At 34.5% G+C, this 27,959-nt stretch overlaps 1 protein-coding gene across 2 annotated transcripts; it reads right to left on the bottom strand.

Annotated features, from left to right (window-relative positions):
* On the bottom strand, positions 1-27,959 carry LOC149901063 (protein jim lovell-like). 2 transcript variants are annotated; one of them, XM_090111645.1, is made up of 3 exons: positions 27,042-27,959; positions 4,628-4,783; positions 1-3,431 (listed from the first exon to the last, which is right to left on the bottom strand). In XM_090111645.1, the coding sequence occupies exons 1-3, from the start codon at positions 27,760-27,762 to the stop codon at positions 2,767-2,769; spliced, it is 1,542 nt and encodes a 513-aa protein (XP_089967771.1). In that variant the 5' UTR covers positions 27,763-27,959; the 3' UTR covers positions 1-2,766. The 2 variants fall into 2 exon arrangements, with proteins under 2 accessions (XP_089967771.1, XP_089967772.1); XM_090111646.1 differs by having other exon boundaries at positions 4,655-4,783.

Genomic DNA, 27,959 nt, shown 5'->3' with positions numbered 1-27,959 from the left:
GGTATTTCACAATTTTATTTTTACACTTTACGTCGGTGACCGTAAACGAATTTCACTACATCGCTCCATCATTTCAATTTAAATTACACGATAGAATGGTACTAGAACATAAATATTTTTTTCGTATTATTTTAAGATCAAATAGATAATCTTTTTTACATTCTAATGTAACGATATTATTTTAATTTAATTTGTAATTAATATTAGGCAAAATACAACAAAAATTAATTACATAACTTATATTTAATTATACTCTTTATCGGAGAGAACAATTAATTATTCTAGAAGCTAAAATCATCTCAATTACAATTTATAAATACTCATAACAAAATTGAAGGAACTAAATATTTTGAATTCTACTAAAATTAACACGATCACATATAATATCAACTTAAAAAATAATAAAATTCTTACAATATGTAGTATCTATTAAAATGTACGTTCATTTAATTTGGCTCCTGAAAATCGTATAGGTTATAAAATGGTGCAGATTATAAAAACTACGGAAAATTGAAATAAAACTGCAAATTTAACATTGTTAAGGAAAACAGGGAGTAACGCAGTAACAGTCATAAAAATATAAAGCTATTAGCATAATAGTATGATGGAATGTGACGTTGCCCTACACAACACAATGAGATTCAAGATTCACACTACATTATTATAATTCCTACCGCCGCCGCACGTAACAAATAACAAACTTAATTAAAACGTCTCAATTAAAACTTTAACAAAATCACTCTAATACTGCTGAATTTGTACGAATTATGTAAATCTAAAATATAACATGATCACGAGTCACAACACAAAGTAAACAAGTAAAGCAGGAATGGAAATATTGCATTCTCAAGTCCAGAAATAGCGGTGTAATTTTTGGCACATGTATTCGATACGCTATAGATAATACAGCGAATATATGAAGCCTTCAAACATAAAGACATGTCTGTAACATATTGAAAGTCCATAGAATAGCGCTTGAAAATTTTTACTAGAGATTATTGCTACCAAACGAAATGAATTCAGCTTCGCCTTCGACATGATGTGCACCACCGTTTAGTTTTTAACATAATTTTGTCTATATATTTAACTGCGTTGAATCTTAATATTGAATTAATTTAAGCGTAAAAGGAAGGTAAAGAGAAAAAGCAAGTTCATAAAACTATAAGTACATATTCAATTATTCAACTCGTTAATATATAAAATCCCTGTAATGATATATTGTTTAATGACGCGACTGTATACTATGTGATCACTGCGGCTGATTCTGTGATTAAGTGAAATATACAGACATACAAAATAGAGTCATTAATAGTGTTCAGTCTTCTGTTAAGAGATTTGCAGTTTCGAATCGACATCTAATTTCATTAGTTTAGTTTAAAATGATGTTAAATTAAATACAGTAGATACGAATAAAATACACGGGTAATTCTTTCAACATAACCGATCGTATGTTTAGGTAAATATGACGTGATACTCCACGGTACATCTAATACGAAATCATTGTATACAATTATCTAAAGCCAGAAAGGTTTGAACCTTTATTCTAAACTTTCATTATTCACTAAAATCTCGAAAGCTCCTTTTTATTTGAACATTGAGTGCAGATACATTATTTGTCTAGACCAGGCGCGCACTGTCGTGTTATTATTGATAATCGAGTCTTTGTTTTTTTAATCTGTAATCATAAAGTCGCTGACGTCACGATGCAATCAGGACCACCCGAATAGTCGCGGGCACATCTCAGCTTCGGAATCACGATTTCCGCATCGGAGCGCGTTCAAAGCGCGGTACATTTACATGACATCGCCGTACGTCGCCGACATCGCATTACTGCAGGCCCCGGGTATTACCGGGTAACTCGTCATGACATAACCTATCATTTGTGGGACTTTGAACGATTCAGAAGGGATCGTGGTAAACAGAAATGTGTGACTAGTGCGTCGCAGCCTCCCAACGAGCCCGTCACTAGACGCCTCACGCAGTTAGTTCACTGTATTCTTTCACTAACTCTACGACAATTACAAATGAACTACTTTTACCGTTTTAGACACGACGTCTCCTTATTTAATGGTTAATTTAATTTCAATATCCCATTAATTTATCGATAACTATTTACATTTAAAATTGTTTATCGAATAATAACTATTATTACGAAATATTTTACAAACTTTGGTGAAAATGTAGGAGTCGACTCGCACATTTAACGTAATATCTACATTGGGATAACACAATTTACAGGCAAGATACGTTCGAAAATAGACTTTACAGTAAAAATCATAATCTAAGTGATATGAAGTATTATCTAAAAATAATTACAGTGGAATGTTAGAATGGAATGTCAACAATAAAAGACACGGTAACGACCGCCGATAACAATCACAACGCCTTTCACACTTATTGCACACCTCGAATCAATAAATTATCGCTATCACTTATACGCGATTTAAATACATTTACAATATTAACACATCTTTAAATATAAATTTAACTAATTTTAATTCGGGCATCGAGGGATGCCCGGCGAGATCTCGACCTCTGATCGAGTGAAACTGAAATTCTAAAAGTATATCAGGGTCCACTGGGGCTCCATTATCGAATTTGAACTTTGCAATCTCTAAAATATACAAAGATAATTTCAGTTTCACTGTACATATAGATTTTCTAATTTCCACGAAATTGTCGACCTACGTACTGTCGAAAGGAAAGACACACAAGATGGAAGGTAGAAAGGATAGGTACTGGGAGGATGGCGCTAGGGGGAAGCGCCTAGTCCTGCCCGTTGTGGTGCAGCAGCGCGCGCGCGTCGGGCGGGTGCGGCGGGTGGGGGGTGTGGGGGGGGTGCGGCGCGCGGTACGAGTCGCCCTCCTCGTCCGCGGAGTTCTCCTTGGAGCGGTCGCTCTTGCAGTCCTCCTCCTTGGCCGCGCCCGACAGCGCGTCCAGCGCCATCGGCATCGCCTGGTACAGCTCGCGCGCCTTGTCGCTGGGCGGCAGCAGGTGCAGCATGTTGAGCGGCATCGGGAAGCCCGGCGGGAACTCCGGGTAGAAGCCCTGCTGGAACGGGTTGAACATCGGGTTCGACGAGATGTCCGGCTCCGAGCTCGCCGGCCGCTGGCCCGCGTTCTGGTGCTGCTCCTCCTTGTCGTGGTGTTTGCTCGACGGGTGGTTGTTGTTGTTGTTGCCCGAGTTCAAGTTGAGCACCTCGAGCGGCCCGCCTATGCAGTCTTTCCTCAGCTGCTCGAGCTTCAGACTTTTGCCGTACTTGCCTCGCACGTACATGAGTAGCGAGTTGTACGGGATGCCGAATATCCTTGACGCTTGGCTAGTTGTCATCTTCTTGTTCCACACGTGTTGGAGGGCTTCCGTAAGCTCCGCGTTGGTCCACGAGCGAGGTGGCCCGCCCCGCGGCGCGCTGTGTTGCCCCTTTGGTCGCCCTGCCAAAAAATGTTCTTATTAATAGACGTCAAAATTTTCGTGATCAAATTTAGTAAGTTTGCTAATTAGGTTGCGGAGTTTTGCAGTTATGATTTACGGGTGGAAAAATGCAGACGGTGCTGGGCGGTATTGGCGCACGACATGTGCCGTGTGCCTCCGCGACAGCATTGCCTCGCTAATGCAGCACAACTATCTAATAACCGTGTTTCGGTGGAGCCATAACCCTATGTTGGCAGCCGACACACGACCGAAATGAGCGGGTTGCGGCGACACGCCGGATTCGTCATTAATTCGATGCGAGCACGCGACTATTAAGGCGGTTCTGTCAGAAAGAAAAGCGGACGTGCATACGCCGGCGACGTCGCCTCGACCTTACGGGTTTATAATTTTGACGGATCACGTTCAATGCTGATCAGATAATTCGAAAGCCGTGATATTTTATTGCGGGAATTAGTTTTTCTTAATAGTCTCGGGGTCACGCGAGTTCATAACGGGGAATTAAAAGACGATTTGCATTCGAAATAGGAGCTTGTTAGCATTTTATGGGGAGCATCGCATGCATGTCTCGAGCGATGGCGCTAATCGATCGCCGCGCATTGTGTGTGCAGTTGACAGTGGACCATTGTGAGCATACGTTAGACTCGGCGTCTGTTCCCCTATGTCTATGAGATACGATATCAGATCGTCTTAATAAACATTCACTGGGAAACAATGGTCGTTTAACATTATGCGCGATGCGATTGCGAGACTGCGAGATGTGTGATGGGACACGGTTGCAGCCCGTATGCTATTATTAGTTCTGATGCATAGTAACTATTGTATGATCGGGCTTCGGTTTCGCAACGTCGTTTACATATTGCATGTATAACGAGTTGAAGTTGTGAATATCTATCAAATAATCGCTTTTCTAGTAACGTGCACTTTATAACTGGATTTTAATGCGGGACTTAGTTTTCTATCATGTTTATGAATAACAAATTGTGGCCAACCCTAAGTAGGTATTTCTTAAAGCTTTCGTTAAATTCGAATTTCTTAGGACAATTGCTTAACTGTTATTGATCGCGTTAAAACGTTTCGGGTTGTCATTTATAAATCTTTGACGAGTCTTCAGACAAGATGTACTGAGATATTATCACAAAAAATCTCTGTCTGTACGTAATCTGCTTCAGGTTGGCCATTATAAAAAGGGACTTACTATGAGTAGGATATAAGTGTAACCCACATTTCTTCTTGACGTTGGTGAAAAGCTGCGCGTCGAGCGGCGGCGGCCGGTGCTCCACGTCCATGAGGGGGTACATCTTGTGGTCCATGCCCGGGGGGAATAGACCCAGGGGGGAGTCCATGCCGAACACTGGAACAAGGGAAATGTTGTTGAGTAAACTTGCTATTTTACATGAGATGAGCGTGTAAACAGTTATTTGTTATTGTTATATACCTATTATAAACGAAATTATGAAATTTTAACTTGAAACTTATGGCTTTTATCTACTATAAAATATAATAATCCCTGCTTATTGGAGTAAATAACTTACAGTAATTTTTGAAATATCCTAAGTTTTACGTTTAAGTGTAAATTCTTTTCCTGATTATTTATTTACTTTTGCAATTTTATTATTGAGTGATAAAACTTAAAAAAGGTACATCACATCGTAAACGAGTATTGCCTGTTAGGGACCTATCTATATAAAATACGTTACTCTCTTATAAATCCCCTGTTCATATTAGCATTTAATAATTCGAAAACGCTAGGAGCCGATTTTTTTCATACAATTTTAAACAGTGGTTATTGAACTCGCCTTACTAATTTAACGGTCAACAAAATCACGGGCGGTCTCTATTCCGCACAAATAATCTACTTCGTCAATTGCGTTCATGTAATTAACAGACAGTACTAATAGGTTAACTTGGTATTTCTAGCTAGCACTTGTCATCGCAAATAAATCGTAGGCGGTAACTGATTGCTCGCAGATTTATTGTGTAGTATTTAAATAATCAAACTATATTGTTATAATTGTACTAACAATTTGCAAAACTCAAATATAAATTTGCTAGAACAATAAATTGTGTAAGCAATGAAATAGTTCGTATTATAGTTCCGCTACTCTCCGCTAGATGGCGCCAGTGGTTCGAAGCGAAAGAAAGTTTCATTCGACGCCGATTATTTCGCGATTACTAGTTTAGTGAAAATACACTTTAAATTGTTTCTTAATATAATTCCTCGCTAAATATGCTAAACAAATATTCCATATAATTTACACCGTAAATGGAGTTTAATTAAAATTTTATTACTCTACGCGTATAAACTTAATATAGTCATAAGAAAACATAATATACAACAATTTACGACGCAAGGCCATTACGACGCAAGTGCACGGAATATGTAAAACTTTCAGACAGATAAATAAGAGCGAGCTAAAATAATTCGAGGCGGTACATTCGAATGCGACAAATCGATAGCTTAATACTTCTTGTTCTGTATCCGATGTACTTGTCTCGGATTCAGATATTCGAGCTCAACGCTTTCACGACTATTCATTTTATACTGCGAAGTAATTATTTTACCGGAACGTCCCTTCGCTGCAGATACAGCGACGGTGGAAAATACAATGTTTTAGCAAATATTATGCCTGTACGGATATCTTAATAATGCACAAGTACGATTTCTGTTGGCAATAGTGTGTTTATGTTGAGTATTGAGTAATATTGCCCGATCATATAAATTTGCTGAGATATTTGAGTCTACAATGTGTCGTAGCTAAAACATTACGATACAGTTATTGCGACTATCACTATAACTGGGAACTTTTCTTAATAATGTTATTTAAAAATGTTTTTATCATTTAAAGTGGTAAGTGTAAAGTGTTCATGAAAGATCGTTACCAATAAAATCAATTCTATGTAATTTTATATTGCATTCATTCATGGATTAATGCCAATTTAGTCGAACCCAGTCTTGTTAAGTACAAACATCCCTATTCTATGCGCTAATGCTTAGCTCATGTAAAGTTTTTATTGCATACAGTATAAACGATAGAAGAATTCAAATCACATTTTCTATCACGGCACTTTCTACAGCCATAACATATAACGGCTTCCTTTATAGCTCGTAAATCCTTCACTATTCTATATTATTAACTAGTTAAGCGTATACCCGCGGTTAAGTTTTAACTGTAGCGTGCAATTAATGCGTATGTCGTCTGGTAATGTTAGTCATTCGTGTTTCCTGCCCCCGAGTAAATATGGGGTATGGGACGGATTATACAACTAGGATTATACAACATATGGGAGTGTGTGCTCTGTTCCGTGTTCACTTTTGTTTGAAAAAATTTGCTCAATAATTTTCCAAACAGGATTTTTCCAATCTTAGCACATTTTGATATGTACTTCATTGATAGATAATGAGGAAGTGTGTTTTTTATTGTTAAGGGAGTGAATAGATAAGCTTGATATCATATAATTTTGACGTATTTGACTTTGAAATTTTGTAGTACTTCTTGTTAAAATATGTGTCTACAACAGCCAATAAGTATGTAGACAAAACTGCTAGAAAAATACCAATAATTTTGAATTAATGAAAATAACTACACAGCATGCATTTATTAAGGGATAAAAATAGTTTTCGTAGCATGCCCGTTCATAAATTTACATGTCTATATTTAGTTCAATTTTTATCGAGTTCTAACTTCTAAGTTTATAATTCCATTCTCGATTGTATTGAATAAAGTTTTTCAGTTTTCTGCAGTTATAAACTTTAATAATAAATAAAATACATTTGGATATTGTATTATAAAAGTTAAGATCTCAATTTTAGCAAATAAATGTATTCGTTTTCGATATTTCGTTGTCTTTTCCTTATCCCTAAATATATCAACATGTGTGCTTATTTGGAAATATTTATGTTACATATGATTTCCCTACAATATTGTTTAATTAATTATAATTCGCTGAAATGTAATCCATTGACATGATGCGTCATTAAGTTTGTAACAGACGCGAGTGAGACATAATTTATTAATAGTATAGCATCTTATTGTATTTGATTTTGCGCAACTATTATTAGTGCTACCATTATTATTTAGGTTTACATTCTTCGAGAATTCGGTTATAATCATTATTATGGCAATTAATATCTACTAGGTTTCCGACCGCGGCTACGCCCGTGTTTGCAAAGAACAACCCGCATAGTTCCCGTTCCCGTAGGATTTCCGGGAAAAAAATTAAAAAATATCATTGTAATCGGTTCAGTAGTATTTTCGTGAAAGAATAACAAACATACATACATACACATACATCCATCCTCACAAACTTTTGCATTTATAATATTAGTTAAGTAGGATTGTGATACTTAATTGCATACCCGCAAAATTGAATCGAAACGCGGTAATTTATATACAGGTCAATTCAGATCTGTTATACATATTAGATATGTATAGAAACCTTCATTTTGGTATCAAATTTTCATATTTATTTACCACAAAAACGTTAATTTTTGTGTCACGATCACACGTTACCAATAAATCAATACAATTTGAAAGTAACCGTAGGATATAGGTAATGGACAATTAATTTGATGCATAATAAATGCAGTTCCGTTGTATTTTATTGCGGAATGCGCGGGAGTCGTTAAATCGTGTCAATCGTTAGCGCGCCATATTTGCATAATTACCAGCTTCGGACCAACACCGATCGGTGGAAATTGGATTGTGTATGATTGGAAGCCAATACTTATGGTTTATAAGCTTTTGGGTAACGGAGGGAGCTTTTTTGTTGCCATGGAAACGAAATTCGTGTCGATTATAGATAGACATGTAGAATAGTAGGAAGTAAGTACTGAATCTACTAATCTTATGCTTAGTGTAAGATTTGCAATTAGTAGGGATAAGGTGATACTTGTTGTTCAAGAAATTAACAACGTTTCAGATTTAAATAAGGAGCATGATTTAGTAAAACCACATTTTTGTACTTCTTTGCAGATAAAAAATTATGTTCGTTTGAAAAAAAAATGAGTTTTATGTGTGATTAAATAGTAAGAAATCTGTGTCTACATTATTTTCTAACATTTCTTTGTAATACATTTTTAACGAGTTCAATTTGTATGAGAACAGCCGTAGAACTTGCGGTCAATTAGATCGGCTCGTACTTGACGCTTTCTAATTCTAGCCATCGATACTTGAAACTAGTCGACCATAAACAATGATTTACGAAACATGGCGGCGATCGAAACATTTTAAAAACTTATCTTTTTCACAAATTTTGCAAGTATTTTTTCAATGTTATTAACTAGGTATTTCTTGGTAACATCAAAGAACGTTCCATTTATTGAAATCGTGACGAATTATGTCTAAAATTGTCGTTTTGTTAAATGGTTGCTGATGCATGATACTAACATAGTACTTTTGTAATGCTGACACTATTGTATTTGAAACAATAATTGTATCTAGATTTCGCTTTTACGTATGCAATTATGATAAAAAATCGTAAAGATTTAATATTCGTTTCAATTATTTCCCTCGATCAAACGAGTGATAACAAGACTGGCAACACATCACTTTTACAACATGCATAAACGTCACTCGAAATTGGAGTAGTAAAACAAAGTTTACGATCGATCGCCGCCGCCCCATATGCACAACGAGATCGAAAGCGGAGCAAGTTCGCAACTCAACCCTTTCGCGCCCACAACTTGTCAAACACCCTGGTTCATTCAGACAAAAGTTTGGAGCGGGCGCTCTCTGTCACACACTGAGTCACGCGTGTGTTGTTGTGAACATGCGTACCCCGCACGCCGAGGCCGGAGGAAAGCGAAAGTAGCGGGAGCGCGTAAAGGGGTGCACGGAAGCGGGTGCGATGCGTTCCGGCGCGTTCCCGCCGGGCGCTGTACGGTGACGTGTACACTGTACACTGTACGCGTATACAGACTCATTCATTCCACACACGGGCGGCGCGCGGGCGGTGTGACGTATCGAGGTTGTGTGGGAGTTGCCGCGTGTTGTCTATGGTCAGGCCGCGCGTGCTCGTTTATTTTGCAACGAGATTTACAACTATAACTGTAAATTAACTTTATCGAGCGGAGCCGAATCTAGGTCGTATGGAATCAGCATTAATTATCGCTTTAATCTCGGTGCCGATGTCGACTCCGTACAATAGATCACATGATAGATATCGCACGCCAAGGACGCGAAAGTACCTAATAATGGGTAGAATATGCCGTCAACTGGGTTAGTCTATTGTTTTAAGTGTACGTCGATGTGGGGAGTGATTAAGAGTAGGTTCTAGGCCGAAGACGCGCCTATCCTTGCATTGTTCACGTCGCGAGGATCGCGTGTCGTGCGGAGACCTCCTTACATAAATGATGAAGGGTTGATATACGCGGAGGAAACTCGTCGCTGCACCTTGAGACACGCTCGTTAGTGATTAATAAAAATTAATTGCTCTTATTGTAGGCTTCTGTTAGGGTAAAAGCCGGATAGTTGCGCCAGTGGGATACTTGCCGCAGTTTCGAATACACTATGTTACGGACATTAGTGGCAATAACGCTTTACTATAGTTTTAAGTACCCCTCCCGCAGACCTCAGTGCCACGTCAATCGTTTGTGTAGACGCACGCGTTTCATCTGTGCGAGCGAAATTGTTCCGCGGTGAAACTTCGATAGGCGTTGAAACTATATTGGTAAGTCATTTGTATTGAATATTTTTGTTACTAATTGTGATTTCAATATAGTTTATGTTTCTTTGCGTGCATTAGACTTTAAATTATACTGTTAATTACATTTTATTGCAAAATATTGTTGATTTATTTCGCAAATAAAAAGGGCAAGTATCCGTATCAAAAAGGATAGTCGCCTTAGAAACTTGTGCGGATAGTTGCTCTCGGGGCAACTATCCGCAACTACAAATTCTTTCACTAGCAAATATTAATATTATTGCGTTTTTATTGGTAATAAGGCATCTCCGTGCCGGTACAATATTCATTTCGCTAATTTTTATTTAACTTCCAGGAAAATACCCTGCCTGATTTTGAAAATGAAAAAATACTAGTGACTCATACACTAAAACTCGGAGACGCAGGATTTCCTCCTGAAAGAAATACAATTCGTCAGCTAGCTTACCAGTTTGCCGAAAATTTGGGGTTAAAGCAAAACGGCTGGGCCACAATGGTTAAAAAGCTTTCTGGAAAGAAATCCCGAAATATTTTTGAGGCAAGCTGAGGGTTTATCAATTGAAAGAGCGAGGGGTCTCAACAAGAAGACGTTGCAAAATTTTTTGATCTACTTAATTATTACCTACTGTCTTAACTGAGAATGAATTGCTGGTTAAACCAGATGGAATATTTAATATGGATGAAACTGTATTGCATGCGATGTGGAAAGATGAAATCCCTCTCTTCTGATGATTAATGCCAAAGTTGATTGCCATATTCTTCTTCTATCTTTAAGATAAATTATCAATACTTTTACTAATATGTGATAATAACTAATTTAGAGGCTATTTTTGTTATATTGTTATAGTTTTATAGCAAAAAAATGTATAATGTTGATTAGTTCTTAATTAAAAAGCAAAACAAATAATAAAGACTGATTAAGTGAATTGATATAAATTTGTTTTTATTTAAAAAAAATATTGTGAGGCATCTATCCCCTCACGAGGCAAGTATCCTCTGAAGTATTATTTACGATAGGCAACTATCCGCTAGATTAGGCAACTATCCTTTATTTGAGAGGTCAAATAAAACAGGATTTACTCAAAACCTTTAATAATTATGTTTAATAAAATAGGCTAATATGATGGTTTAAAGACCTATCTTTTGATATACATGTTTCATTATTCTTATTAAGTACATAATTTTTCATAATATAGCTTTTTTGAAAAGTGGTGCAACTATCCGGCTTTTACCCTATACCATTCGTTCAGGGTGAACATTACTTATTATAGTCTAATTGTTATGTAAGTTCTTAATAATTGTGCAATTAAGCATCTAAGTACCTGTTAGTTAGTTAAGTATTAATTGAACTTTAACCACCAATCTTAAAATATATAATGTACCTTTCAACTATTATTTATTCTATTAACATGATAATAAAGTATAATCGATGATATTAAATATGCCAATTATTTGGTTAAAATAACTTGACGACCGCTCACTTGATCGCGATATGTCATAAAAATCGACTCGCTGATCCTTAACAGAATATATAAATAGGTACTTATTAATATCTTCGATTGCAGTACAATAAAACCGAATGCAGTTTTAATTATATCAGTTATACCTTTCTTTTTGGGTGCAATCAATGTATGAGAAACTGGACCAGTTCGTTTATTACCTACTTACGTAGAGATAATTTCTTTATTAATAACAATACAAGGTTTTTGAATTAACCTCTAAATAGATGGTTAGGGTTATCATATTATTATGGCACTTAATAAGCGGCAATAATAACTCAATTCGCTTTGAAGTTGCAATAAATTATTTTTAAATATTTACGATACGTAGGTACGTCTTTGCAACGTTGATTATTCAGTTTATAATCAGGTTTAGTTTTAATTTATGATCTGATTGTGATGCAATGTAAAATAAGTTATAAATTATTGCAAATTTAGTTGACAACGTTAATTTATGATCGTCTGTTTACATTGGCGTAAGAGGCATATTTTTATATTGTTATAGGTACGTTCGTTAGTAATATTAATTAATTTATTTATAAGGTTTATATTAAAGCGTTTTGGCAACCCTGACATGAACATGTCATATATGTACTTAAAAATAACACTTGTTCTGACCCTGGGAGACGTTATACATTTAATTCGGACCAATCTCAATTGGAATGGGATTCAGGCGGAGGTTATGTGGGAAAAGCATTGTTCTTGCGCGAAAACTGTTAAATCAATGTTAATACAATCATTGTTCACTTAACGAATGGTTTTTAGATCAGTTTTTTTTTATTGTACCTACAATTCATGTTTTCAAATGTACGCGATTTCAATGAGATTTTTTTATGACTAACATTTGCGAATTGGCACGCACAAGAATGTTTTTTTTTTTATCTGCGTAAGTAAAAAAAAGTAAGTAGAATACCAGCATAACCATTTAAATAAATCGATTTGTTGCTTTGTACAAACAAATCGCAAGCATCGGTCATTCATCCGACTCACGGCACTACGTATTGTTATTCATCCTCTGACATGTTACAATTCCACTAAATTAAATTAACAGATATTTTTTACTAGCATACTCTGGCCCAATCCCGTTACGTATGTAATCATGTAGGCGCCAAAACGGTTGCGGCGAGAATCGATTTGTATTCCAATACGAATAAATAAAAATCGATTCAGCGATTACGTGTAGTTGCTTTCTCCGAGTAAACAAAATGCATTTCGATGTGTGAAATTAGACGGTGGACCGTGCATTGTGATGAAAAATTAAAGTCTTTTTAGTAAATTGCAAAAACTCGATTCGGCATAGCGGAAACGTGTTGAATAGATTTTGACATTTTATACTTATTGTTAGTACGAGTAGTGCGACCGTGGCGAAATTTCATGTAACGAGTATTAAAATGAATTAATAATTTTAAATAGACTTCACTGTTGCACTTTTGGTATTAAAATTTAGGGCGCGAGTAGATTGAGGAAACCGTCGAATATTGTATTCATTGAAAAAATAAATGATAACGTAAATAAGTCTGCATTATTGCAATTTGCTTCAAAGCCGCTGACATTTGACAACATGATTAAAATAATCTTGCGAGCGATTTTATAATTACACAAAAATACTTAAGATTCAAATCAATTAGGCTCACTCGAAGATAAATCGGTTACCGTTACATTAGTCCATTTCCACAGGCTATTTAATTAATGATTGCATCATTACCATGTGTAATAACGTAACGCATGTACACGTATTATTCTTATCTTACATTATGCAATTATAACTGATGAATTGAAAGCAGACCTAATTACAGCTGCGCCTTTGTTATGACAAATATGTAATTATTGTGTCGTTGTACATTTCGAAAACACGATCAATACGCTTGTAGAATACTGTTGTAAGAAACTCATGTGTTGAGTTTTTTTTTTATATAAGTCGGGCTAAGGCATTGTATCATAGTGTTGTCATGTGGAAATTCTTAAACAGTTTTTTTGACAATAATAAAACACAAGTCATTACTAGCCGCCTAGGTATTAAATTCATAGTCATCCTACTAGAATATTGAAATGTCTTCTGAGAACCTCGCTTGTGTACAGTGTGAATACATTGATATTGGATCACAAAAAATATATTACAGATTGATACGAAATTGCTGTTTACGTGTGTGGTTCACCACAGAACCGATTTCTTCCCTGACTCATACAGAATAATGTGATTCATACGTGCTTCTATCTGTCATTTGTAATTATACTCGGAAGGTAATGTCATTTGCCTAATTCTTGGTAGTGCTTTGAACTGTAGCATCTTTAATGACGTGTAATCCATTTCGTTATTAGGTCTGTGGTAATATTGCACTAACGTTCTGCCGCCATTTGTGACATTACACACGATTTGAAAAGAGAACTAATTAAATTGCGTTCTAAATTTAAAAATTCTCTGCTTTTCTAACTAATATAATAAAAAAATACTATATAACTTTAAATTTGATTTTAAATTAACAATAATGGAAGATAAGATTTCGAGCTTGAAGAAAGGGAAACAAAGCCAAATATAACTAATAAGTCGCGCAACAGAATGACGAAGTTAAACCATACATGGGCTGAAATGTGGTCAAAGATACATTTCCGAAGTCGTGGTTTTGTTCACTTTGACGTCCACAACTTTTGCAATAGCCACATTCTAATCTGATTTCAATGTTTGGGTGCTTTTTGTTGGCATAAAAACTTTTGTTTTCTCCGCTTAAGCTCGGTAAACTATGAGTTGTTTATGAATATTTTCGCTTCCATAATTCTGTTTGTAAAACGTAATAAGAAAGCTGGTGAATGAGAATAAAATAAACCCAACCTGGGTTCAACAATTAAGGATGAAAAAATGTTGTTTTGAATCTCGAATAAAATATAGAAAAACAAGCCCTGAATTTTATAGTTAGCGTATGGCCAAAACGTATTTAGATATCATAGAAAAAAATTAAAATATATTTTATCAACTTTTTTTTATAAATACAGAGCTATTGCGTGAAAACTGAAAACGTCTTCTAAATAATGATTGCAATGATCGTTCGTGACATAAATACAGGTATGATCATTAAAGTAAGCTTCGCATACGATGATAAGGCATTGAATGAACTAGTGGGCGATGTTGAGGAAAAGTTGTAGCACAATAAATTAATTTAACCTATCGTACGCTCGTTAATGTATTCGATAAGCTATAATGAACATATAATATACAGAGTATTATTGCCCAAGAAGGCTATTTAAAAGATATTAATCATTGACAATGTTCATTTCTAACGTCTTGTTATGCCTTTCATTTCTTATAATCTATTTATATTTTATACTCATAATATTGTTGCTTTAATTGATACTAAATAAATACGCATTTGAAATGAGACTTATTTAGTTATTAATAATAAAAACGGTCATGTAAATAAATTCAAATAAACTGTTTTCGAGAAGTTTAGCCGCATTGAAAGATTGTTGTTCTTATAAAGAAATGAGGATTACCTCCTTTTATGAATGTAATGAAAAGGTTTTTTCCTTTTGAAAGTAAACAACTTTAGTTGTTCAATGAAATCTTATACTATGTAGAAAAGGACCTAAGTTTTATTATAGTTTCAACTCGATGAATAAGATAAAAGCTAACTCATAATATGCTTATTCATGATGTAATATAGTATCCTAAATGGTGAACACTATTAACATACGTATTGACTATTGTGAAGTGTTTGAATGTCTATTTCAAAAAAGTTGAAAGCTTAAGTCTGAAAAATCTCCGTTCTCTATTCGTAAGGATATTAAAGAGGACGTACAAGTAGTGAGTCAGCTAAATGCGGGCTGCAATGGAGAGATTTTGTCAAAATTTCAATCGTTCCGTTCATTCGAAGATCAAGTGAACAAAATCAAAAAGATTCGCTCACAATGCTCGCTCGACGATTTCATGTGTCAATGGCGGCGTTTTTTCGGTGGCATTTTAGAGATTTAATTGCTTTTCGGAGGCAATTCGACGAATTCCCATGGCCGACGTGAATCGCCCAGCACACGCTGCATGACATGTAGTTTTTAGACGTTCTTTTTTATCGCTGGGAGATCGCGTTCGTGTCGGTCAGCGGTTCAGTTCACTCGTGAGCTTATTTCGTTCCATTCATTCGAATTTAACGGGTTGAATCGATTTCGGAATATGACGATACACGGCTACCGGTATCGCAACGCCATCGCCAGTGAAAGGGAACCGTTGGGAGGAATGGATTATGGATATTAATTATATCGCTCGCTCACAGCGGGGACGGCATCAATCTCGAACTGTGTCGGCACCTCTTTATCGCTTACAAAAAATCGTTTTTTCACATGCTCACGGCAGACAATGGGCGCATCTCACTTGTTATTAAATTCGTATAAAATTAAATCTAATGTGTGATTTGAGTTCCGGTTGCGTGATGGGAATATGGGCCTGAGATCTAAACAAATAAGTATGTAATTTACAATTGTACATTTGCATAAGGAGGTCGGTTTACTTTCGTTTGGAAACACTAAATTAAGAGCTGTTGAATTACAATAGTTACTCGGTAATAAATAGCGTTATACTTGTGTTGAAATTTGGTATAACAAGTATTCCTAACAGAAGTACCTCTATACAAAAGTCTCCATTATTTTTTCTTCCTTTCTATTGACTTTTTATTGAAGCCAATGTGATCTTCACCTTCTTTAGGCAGTGGTTTTTTATCATAAGGGCCAAGCGTCACCTATTTATCATTCAATTTAAGTTATTATGCAGATTGCAACAAAATCTATATTAACTACCGATGAAATAATAGTCAAGTCATACAGAATTCAACGCGTGCTACGTTCAAAGAATATAATCTTCTAAATAACATGTGAAGAAACTTCAATATTATTGACACTCCGTCATCGTAAACCATCATATAATTTACGATAGCATTAACTCAAAAGCCAAGACACATCATCCAATTAGCTCCGTACATTTGTCAGTTTTACCTGCATATGGATGGATGGACAATAATTTAAATATAATTCATGGCTCATTTTCACGTACTGTGGGTACAATGCCTAAGCGTTGTATAATGTTGGACAATAGCTGTGATTTGCGTAATTGACAGAGATATGAACATCTTCACGATTTGGCTAATGGCTATAAAGTTTGGTGACAAATTGCCGTGTTCGTGTGATTTGTATTTCTTATTATTCCCCGTTAGGTTTGACGATTAGCTTCTTGTATAGCTGGTATTGTTTACTTGGCTTTAATAGGTCTTGCATTTCTCTTTGTATCGCTTGTTCTTATTTCGTCTTTATTCTCAATGCTTGTGCACTTTCAAGTGCCTAATTAGTGTTATAACAGCTTTCAGAAGAGTGAGTATAAGGCATGGTTAAACATTTTCTTCGTGACTTTGATGCGTTCCATTTTCTTTGTAGCAACATAAAATAAAAGTAATTTATTATAGGTACGTAGATATTTTACCTATATCAAGTAGGTACCTAATAATACATATCCTTGAGTATTCAAGTACCTGAAACTCACAAAGATAACCATAAAAGCGAAACGTTTAGAAATATTCAACTCATTCTAAATATAGCTTACCTTTCACGAAAACAAGTAAAGCGACCGATAGAAATGTTCACATAAATTATTATAACACTACCGTAAAACGAAACGCCCACAAACTTATGTGGAACCAATTTGAGCTAAATAAGATTTCGATATTAAATTTTTTTTTAACATATTTCTTTTTTTTATTTATCGGATCAGGCGTCGCACTGTAGTTTCAACATTGATAGATGAATGATCACTAATTATGATGAAATTTGGAGATAAATGAAGTTGTAACTTAAAGTGTCAAAATATTGCAATTTCATATCTCAATTTCAAGTATTAAAAAATATACGCAAAAAAATTACACCTAAGTACTCCAAATTCACAATTGTAAAATTTGAAGGGTATAATAAGTTTCGTAACTTTTTTGAGTATTATAATCTATTTTTATATTTGGGTCATTGTCAAATTTTGCGCAGGTAAACGTAACTGCAGATTTCAAAAATGTGAAAAAGAAAATATTTTAAAATTGAACTTTTCTTTATGCCTGTGCCTGTTAAAACAACTGAAGTAGGGTTAATTTAAGTTGGCCGCGATGTTTAGTTAATATTTTAAGATTTATTTCAGATTTAGTGCGTCAGGGTGGTGAAAAAATACAACTCTGTTATCATTATACTTTACCTTTTTTCATAAAATTAAATAAGCCAGTCGCACATATTTTGGCTTTTATATTAATTACAGTCTTATATCTTATAATCACCATTAGAAGTACAAGCTTTTTTTTAAGTTTTACAGTAATTCATTTAAAGTTTTAGTCAACTCTGTTACTTTATGAATAATAACAAACCTTAAATTCTACACAACTCCATGAAATATCTATAAATTAACAGCTAATTACAACATATAACCGCTTCATTAACTGGCAAATTAACCTATTGTAATATAGCAGTATTATATTGAATAGCTTTTCCTAAATTTCGTAAATATGTTCTTTAATCTTCGGGACACGAAAGTAACAGAGTTGTAACACAGTAACTTAGTTGTTCTTTTTGTACTATAAGTGAATAAATTGCATACTCTTCATATTCTTTATGTTTCCACGTTCAAAAAGATTGATTTTGGTTTTTAAAACATTTTTCTTACATGTGGGCTGATTTTTTTCATATGAAACTTTGATCCACAGCAAGACATTCTTTTATAATTTGTATTTCCTGCCTAGAGAATTTAACGGCCTTCTTGTCAAATATTTTATCAATAGCATACTTTTCCTTCCGATTCTTAACTTTTTCATGGCGTTTTTTAATAGCATTTACTGGATTTACTGGATTGCCGTCCGTATTTTTAGACTTTTTTCGTTTTTCTCTGTTGCATTGTTTTTAATACGTCTCGTATCTCTTGTTAACTGTTTGTAATTGTTACTTAAATTTCATATAATCTGTAAATAACTGCGATATGTTTCTCTTAACTTGCTTGCTGCTCAGCTAGCGTGAGAAGCATTTTAAGGGCGTTAATAACGGCAGAATATCCTGTAACAATATTTTCAAGGTTACATTTAATTATATATGATTTATTTACATATAACAACTCAAAATTACTTTAGGAAACCGATTATTAAGAAAAAAAAAATATTACAAATACAAAATTTCAAACAAAAGTTAAAGAATACATGCTTACTCAACTCTGTTACCATGAGCTAAGTAACAGAATGATGATAACAGAGTTGTAAATTTTACATTCTAAAAGACATAAATCATAGAATAATGCATTTAGTTATTTTTTTATATCAAATTGAGCATAATTACCCCTTAAACAACAAATTGAACGTAAAATAATAGAAAAAAAACGGTTTTACTTACGTTAATAGGGAGGTAACAATGTTGATGCGGAATAAAAACACGCGGCACGTTCAACGCCATGCGGTCGACTGAAATTCAGTGTACCCCTCCCCCCGACCTAACGAACGACCACAATGGCTGCAGAAACCTTGCTCAAGCTAATAGAAAGTCGAAAACAGCGACACCTCTATTTTGAGTAATTATTTATATAGTAACATAGTAGAGCACACGATTCTAAACACTACGTGGGACAAAGTTAAAAATATTTTTATAAAAAAAATTTTAGCACTGATCGGTTTTAAAATCTACTCTTAGAAATATTTACAATATTCTGTTTATAGTAATATTTTAATTGATGTGGGTTGGTATATTGGAAATTGTAGTTATTTTATATTTTCTGTAACGAAGTGCTACTTGGGACAGGTCAAATTTGTATGGAAAACCCTTCTGTTACCAGAAAAAACCACAATGTTACTTTAAAAAATAAAATAAAAAATGAAAAATAGGCCTTTATTTTATTAATATATTATTAGTAATGCGATTAAGTTTGTATTTGCTGTAAGTTTTGAGTGACAGTTAACTTTTTAATGGTATAGAAGTAAAAAAGTTTTGAGGGACAAGTTTACCTGCGCAAAATTTGACAATGACCCATTTATGGAGGAAATAAGGAATTAAATATGCGGATAATTCAATGAACGTATGCTTTACTAAGTACTTACAAGAACTATAATAAGTTTAAGTGTATTTAATTAACTTTAACATATTAAACTTGCGTATACTTAAGATACCGTTTAGTTTTTATGGTCCACGTTAACATACTTCAAAGTTAATCATGAACATTTAAAATTTTAAATCTAGACTTTACTATCATTATTTCTAGATATCTACATAAATACCTAATAGTTTTTACCTATTACGTATATATTACTATTTTTGTCAATATTTACAATACATGCGCTGTTATTTTAACGGGGGGGGGGGGGGGGTAAAAAATTTATAAATTTTGTATATGGGTGGTTTGGTGGATAAATAAAATAATATTTCATTTTTATTGTATTGTATGTTATGTTGTTATTACAATTAAACGTTTATAGTTTATACATATAAATAAAATAATCGTATTTCATTGGTTGTCAAAGAATCGAACCCAGGACCTATAAGTACTTATCATTGCGATGGTAAACAAGTATAATTATAATGTCCCTTTATGTAATTAACACACGCGCAGGCGCCTACAAAAACTATAATAGTTATGTCACAATGGACTTACATGGATAATTAAATTGTAGTGACACCACTCGTTCTGATTATGATGTACTTTCATTGGTATAATTTATTTTGTTTCATTTATGAATGAATGAATGAATGAAAAATACTTTATTGTACACCTTATAGAATACATTTTACAAACTTAAAAATATAATATAGCAATGTACAGTAGGCGGCCTTATCGCTGGCAGCGATCTCTACCAGGCAACCCAGAAAAGATGAGGAAAATAGATGAGTCAATAACATGGTGGTGCAAAATAAATAAAAGTGCCAGAATGATATTTTATTATATATATACTATACTATACCTACATATATGCAGCTTACATTATCATATACATACACAAATAATAATATTATATATACACATATTAGATAATATATAAGAATACATACTTAAATATATACAAGCATACACACATACATACATATTATATACATACATACATATTTTATAAGCACATATTATAAATAAATCGACAGAGTTAATACCTAGCCTGTGACAGAGTTAAATAATAGTTTTTAACTTTCTTTTTGAAAATAAAAATCGATTGAGCTCGTTTTATTTCTTCGGGTAAAGAATTCCATGTATGTTATTTTGCAAAAGTTAATAATTTTGAATTAATGAATTGTAATTATTAATACATATTTTTAGTTATGATAACGTAGGTATCTGAATCCAACCGCACTACTTCATTACATACATGGAAATATAATTGATTTTTTTCTAATTTTTACAAATCTACTTCCGATACACACACGTAAAGTACCTAATAAAATTAAAAATAACCCAAAATATTGGCAACCTGTGAAAGAATCTATAATAAAACCAAAGATCGTGATCTCTTAGCACTTTGGACGTATGGTTACCCCATCCATACATGTGTACAGCGTTTACATGTTTGCTAGAACATGCAAACGTAATAAAATAGCGTGGTTTTATTCCCTTCCTACGCATGTAACGAGACGGGCGAGAATTATTATAATTGACGCGTTTATGTTCAAGTTTTAGATTTTAATGGTTTACGTAGGAATACTGTGCGGTTAATAGAAATTACTTTTGTAATAGATGATCATGTGTTACAGTAGATTCCAGATTCGATCATAGGTGGAAGATTATATGACTAGTTCGGAAAGAAGGCTTATCATTCAATCGAGAATATTAATTAGAGGAAGTAAGGAAAAGGAGGAGAGAGATTTTTATTATATTTATACAGGAAATTATATTATATTAAATGTTATTATGTTTACTCTTTTTAATTTATAAAATACGGTTATGATTAATGTATCATTATTTGTGTATTCTTGACTTAATTGAATAAATAGACAATGATTCAAAATGGGTCAATTAATTATTGTATTTTAATATTGTATAAATTATCCAGCATAAGTATGTTCGAGATTACTTATACCATTTTCCCTTACACGTTTAGTTTATAACTATCATCAATTCTAACACCTGTTTAGCGATAAATCCATTACGGCGTAATTTACATACAGACAGACAGATTTAATGTGCTGGACATTGTCCGTGTATGGGCATAATTTGTGCGCGACATTATTGGGGCAAGGGGCAGTTTGTAGAGGCAAGTGGGTCAGGAACAGTGGCGATTGAATGTAAATGTGCTGTGGTTAGTGTCATGATGTAGGGTGACCTTGGATTCAGGTTTTATGGGATTATTTTTTTGTTTATTTATTTAGAAGTTTTGTTTTGATTTATTTATTTATTTTAGAATTTCCGACAAAGGATACAGATTACATATGTTACATCTTATGTCAGAACATGATCTTCTGGACCTTTAAATATAGGAAATTACAGCGTTCAAAATGTTAATTACAATTACAATTCGTCAATTAATTAAAAATATTAGTTAAAAAAAATAAAGTTAATAATTGATGATATGTATTTTGTTTTCGATTAGTTTAAAGTTTAAACCGTTGGTCCGCACCGATTTTTTTTTTGTTTAGTGGAGACCGTTGGTTAGCTCCGATGATTTAAGAAACGAATAAGTCTTCGATGCCTTCAGCTTACTGTTTAATAAATAAAGATGTACCTATATACTCTTTTATACTTTGGCAATATAAAGATTGGTTATATCTTCAATGATTCACATACAATATTGCATACTACAATATTGTCTTCAAATAATTATCTTACTAGCCTAACCTCAACCCAATAAAAGTCATATACATAATAATGTCAATATTCATAAACCTATTCAAAAGCATGTGTTCGAGTCACCCTTGCGTGCGCGCAGCTCTTCGTGCCAATGTTATTTTTTACCCCGCAAGGCTGTGTGCCCGTTCTGAAGACCTTGCGTGCCCCATTGAATCTATGCTAACAATTATAGGTTTCTAGTAAACATCAATATGGTATAATGAAGGTTTTTTAATCTGTGGCAATGATTATCAATAATCGAGATGGTTACAAAAACGTGTGTTTAACAAAGTTTTCTGTTGGATATTGTGCTCTGTTAGATCTGCTATTTTTTTTCGAAATTACACTATATTATGGGATTCTTAAATGCTACGTAACCTAAGCATGAATGGTGTTCAATTCCCATTAAATCTATGATACCAATTATAGGTGCCTATTTATCACTATGGTATTATGGAGGCTTTTTTTTGTTTAAAAACATACACTTGTTGTCCAAAACACATGCTTTTTGTTTTGGACAATTAGTGCGTTAATTCAGATTTGTTAAAATTGGATGAAACAATAAAATATTCAGGTCTATCTTCAATATATATAACAATATGCTAATTAAAAAAATAGAGTGTGAGAATTTGAGTAAACAATTTTATATTTAGTCCACGATCGATTCTAATTAAATCTAATACGAGGACTTATAGATTCTAGCTAAAAGTCTTTTACGTATTATTTTTTTAATCTACTGTGATTTTGTCTCAACAATTAGTGTAATAACATTGGATACATTGACAAGAGGATGTAAAATTAGGTTGAATTTACGCTAACATAGAATTCTAGCTAAACATAAAATATGGTATTATGAAGATTTTTAATCTGTGGCACGTATAGTTGATCCATATGATTTGAAAAGAATCTAATAAGTTCTTATTAGAGGATAAACAACTGCGCCTATTAATTTTTGCAAAAATTATATTTAGAAATTCTAAATGGTTGATTCTCATTAAACATACGCTTAGGTGTTTTCTAGTGAAATAGCGGATTATAAGACGAGATACACATATCGTGAAAAGTGCGTCTTCATTTAATTTGAATGACATGACAATGAAAGAATCAGTTACTTTGCCATACGGCTTCATTTAAATCTTTTCTGTTTGAGCCCATCAAACCATTTATATTTTAATAGTTGTAGCTTTTTAAAGTGAAACTTTTATTACATCGTCTCAAACTTTTTGGTCTGTGTAGCGCATGTCGCGTGACGGTCGAACCGTACGATAATTATCGTACAAATACGATAATTTTGTGCCTAAGTTTCACTTTTACCGTGGTTTCATAAAACCAGACAACATTTTTTAATAATGAAATTATGTTAGTTGTTTATTTTAGGTAAATAATGAGAAGCTCAGATTATTTATATTTGGTGTACTTTTGGTCCTTCAAAGAATAAAACGCTTGTTTAGTTTTATAATATTTCATAGTCTACACTTTCTTTCTTTATATCCTCCTCAATCATACAATAAAAATTGAATCAAAGGATTGAGCTAACTACTCATCATCTGTCATCATTTAAATCTGTCTAGCCCCGGAACCACAGTGTCTAGGACCGATCGGGCCCATTGGGGCTCAATGGGTTGAAAAACAACATGGAAAAATCTGTATTGTGCCAATTTATAGTGTTTAACCACACACGAAGAGCAAACTGCAATTATGAGCCCTGCTGACAATAGAACATTTACGATTTAATGCCAGTAATGTTTGCCATTTATACCATCGTAAATAATAATGAAAAAACGAGCGGGAAAATCAAATTTCGTATTACAAGTGGGCACAATCAGGAAGCCGCGCGGACGCTGTGATTGCAGTAGTCAACTCAACCCCTCATTACATTTACGCCACCATTAAACATAATCAACCTCTCATCACACACGATGGAGAAAACAATAAAACGTTATAAAAATTACGTCCATCAACGGCATAAATGCGCATGCATAGCCTTTGTTTTTAGAACTGGCAACTGTATAACGATTAGTTGTAAAAATAGAACAGCGGTGGAGCTTATTTTGACATAGCTTTGCATGCATTGTTATGTTTATTTCAAGTTTAAGGTTTTTAAAAATGAAATTTGGGCGAACGTTATGATTTATTTAATTCTGAAAAATTACTTCTCATTGCATAGATATTTAATTATTTATTTATGAAATATTTTTAGAATAAGGCTATTGTATTTTCTTTAGTAGGAATTTCTTGGATTGAATTCTTAAGCATCACAAGTTTAAAGTTTAGCGTTGGAAAACTAATAGAATCCTAGTAATAAATCGCAATGTCGAATATACAAAACGCATTTTTTACGCATTTCGTGCGAATGAAAAATAAGAAAAACCTACAACCTTCCGTGATAGCATCAATTTAAAAAAAAGCTAACACACCCGCCAAATGTAAACAGCCAGAAAGTTGGCAGTTTAAGTTTTCGAATTTAGAATGAAATTGACAAGTGCGGAAACGTTCGGAAATTCCCCTCGTGTTTGGTTTCCCTACGCGTAGTGTGCGTGCAACCCTTCATTACAAGCTACGACTATTATGACGCAATCAAGCACTCAACACATACGAGAAATTGGGGAAATAATAAAATGGAATTACGTTCAAACTTTTGTATGAATGTGAGGTATATTTATAATGTCTTTTGAATTGTGACAGATATAAATTGAATATAATATGGATAATGAAAGCCGAATTTAAAATATATTTTTCGAATTACATGGATACCATTTTAAAATCTAATATTTTGTTAATCAACATACAAATAGATATTATCCATACTAATGTTATAAATGCGAAAGTAACTCTGTCTGTCTGTCCGTTACTCAATCACGCCTAAACTACTGAACCAATTTGCATGAAATTTTGTACGGAGATATTTTGATACCCGAAAAAGGACATAGGCTACTTTTTATTGCGAAATATGTACCACGGGCGAAGCCGGGGCAGACCTCTAGTTCATAATAAAATCAATCTACAGTTTCTCTTATACCAATATAGACTTCAAATATTAAATTAAATTAACTCCTAACAAACAGTTAACACATTGAAAACGCAATGCACTCCAAGAACTTGGCGGCTAACGAGGTATGAAATTTACACCGACATACGTTCAGAAACGCATGCACCGTGTAAAAATGTTATATCGATATTTAACCTGACGTTAGCGCCTGATTTACAAGCATCACCTCGTAGTTTCACATAAATTACTCTTTCGTTAATTTTATGTTTGTGGCTTTTATGGTTTTTTGTGCACATTTTATTTGACATTTGACGACTGACAATTGATGGTGGAATTCGGCTGAATAGAGAAAGACCTTTGCCTAATTCCTTTTTATGCAATCGTACTGCGTTCACCGCAATGTTTATAATAAAAAATAATCATAATAATCCCATAAAACAAAAACAAAGCATGCCATCAAAAATAACACTGTAATTAAAAAAAAAATATCGCTTTACAATAATCAAGACAATAATATGTGTCAATTTAAATGCCACAGCTTATGAACGAATTATGTCACTCAACAAGATATATTTTTCCACGCAGATCAGTGGAATAGTGAATGTTTGCGACATATGAAGGCTAGGTTAAACCTCCTTGCAGATAAGACATCGACACATGAATGGGTGATCTTAATTTATCTGTGAAAGGTTCCGGTTAACACTCGATATCGAACTAATCGAATCATTAAGCCTACATGTGATTTAATAAATCGATAAACTTATCGATATCAGAACCATTAAGTTCTCATAGCTAATCAATTTATATTAAGTCATCGTTATTACCTAGAAGATATAATTTATGAGGTGTGACTGCCAAAATAATAGCCACATTGAACAATAACATTAGAATGTTTCAAAATTAAGCAGAACTATATTTTTCTGATTAGAATCTAATTGCCTTCAAATCTAGAGTATAAAAGTTAAAGGTGACATATCAATTTGGCAAGATGCAATTTATAATATTATAGCATTGAACGTAAAGAAATGAAATTCGACAATGAGCCAACAAGGCCAGTTTTTATAATTATTTTGTTTATTATTTAAGCAATTGTTCATCCACAACGGCATTGTTGTCACGACCTCCGTTTTTTTAAACTACCTACAAATACCTACGTCGATGACAAATTATTTCAACGATTGTCATAATATTTATAAAATTTTAACATTTTACTTCTAAATTGATTTCTCGAATTTTAAGATCAACATTTTCGTCAACGTGCCATCAGAAAGTTTAAGGCTTAATATTGTTGGTATCACTAGAAAGAGTAAAATCAAACAAACAATTGTGTGTTAGATTGTTTGTTGCGTAAACAATTTTCCTTCTAGTGGAGTTGCTTGTTATTATACCATGGACCTCGGGTTTCACAAACAACCTATTAGATAGTCCGCTTCTTATCACTTAATTAATCACAAATATGCAGGCTATGCAGCCATTCCCTTTCCATCTTATAATTATTTTACTAGCAAAATATTACTCAGAACAAAATTACTGATATCCATAATCCAAATTAGTTAAATGCGTTCTATATAATTTGTTAATATTAAGACACCCATTAATATTAATCCTAAAATAAAAAAATCACCCTGGAATTATTATTATCTACTATTTTACGAACTATTTAAGTACTTACTGTGCGGTGGCGTTAGTGAAAGTGCTGAAACTGCGGGTGGTGGTACAGGCGGGAACATGTCCTGATGTGGTGGAAACATTCTGGGCGGTGGTGGTGCCTCTGTTTCTTGCTCTTCTGGTTCTTGCTTATGTGGTGACCTCCCTCGCGACAGACGTACTGCTTTCAATCCACTCGGCGATCGTCGCATTGACAAGTTCTCTGGTGTATCGGATTCTCCTGAACGACGTCGTGGTCTCGCTTGTTTCCTGCGTGGCTGCGGGCTGTGCGGACTCGCTGGCGGCGATGCAGCCGTGGGCCCGGTGGGAGGACTTCCTACGGGAGACCTCTCAGCCTCCACCATTTCTGGCGTCTCTTGGTCGGCCAAACCTCGCACTTGCAACGACTCTCCCGCACGTATCACAGTTCCGAGCTGCTCCTGCGCCACAGAAACTTCGCCACGATACATAAAATCCACCACAGCTTGCACTTCCCATCCTTGAAAATCTTTGAGCACGATCACCGGGTGCTTGCACGGGTTTTCGCTGAATATCCGACGGAACAGCGGGCTACAGGCACCGAGTAGAACTTTATGCGCGCGTACGCGACGTTCGGAGCACACTAGAGTCACATCGACGAGAGTCTCCGCGTGAAGCAGCGCTTCGAAGGAGCGAAGCAGGTGCGCTTGGTGGTTGTTCCAGCGCAGGCTGTAGTGCTCCTCACCAGCCGTCGGTTTGTCGTCCATCTCGCGTGCCGGTGTGGACGCGTGTGTGATGTCTCGGCTTATCGTGCCGGCGGGCGCAAGCGCGGTTTCGCGCCGCCCTCCGCCCGTTGCACAACCCTTTCGCTCAGATAGTGTTCCCGGCTGGCGGCGTTCGCATTACACAAACGTCAAAGCAAGCACTGCACAGCACTAGAGAGTTGACGCGGACGTGCGGCGCG

Source organism: Colias eurytheme, chromosome 17, assembly GCF_061535395.1.
Source record: "Colias eurytheme isolate Ceu_HAF_F1 chromosome 17, ilColEury1 Martin Lab GWU primary, whole genome shotgun sequence".
NCBI lineage: Eukaryota > Metazoa > Arthropoda > Insecta > Lepidoptera > Pieridae > Colias > Colias eurytheme.
This window is presented reverse-complemented; position numbering and strand designations above follow the sequence as displayed.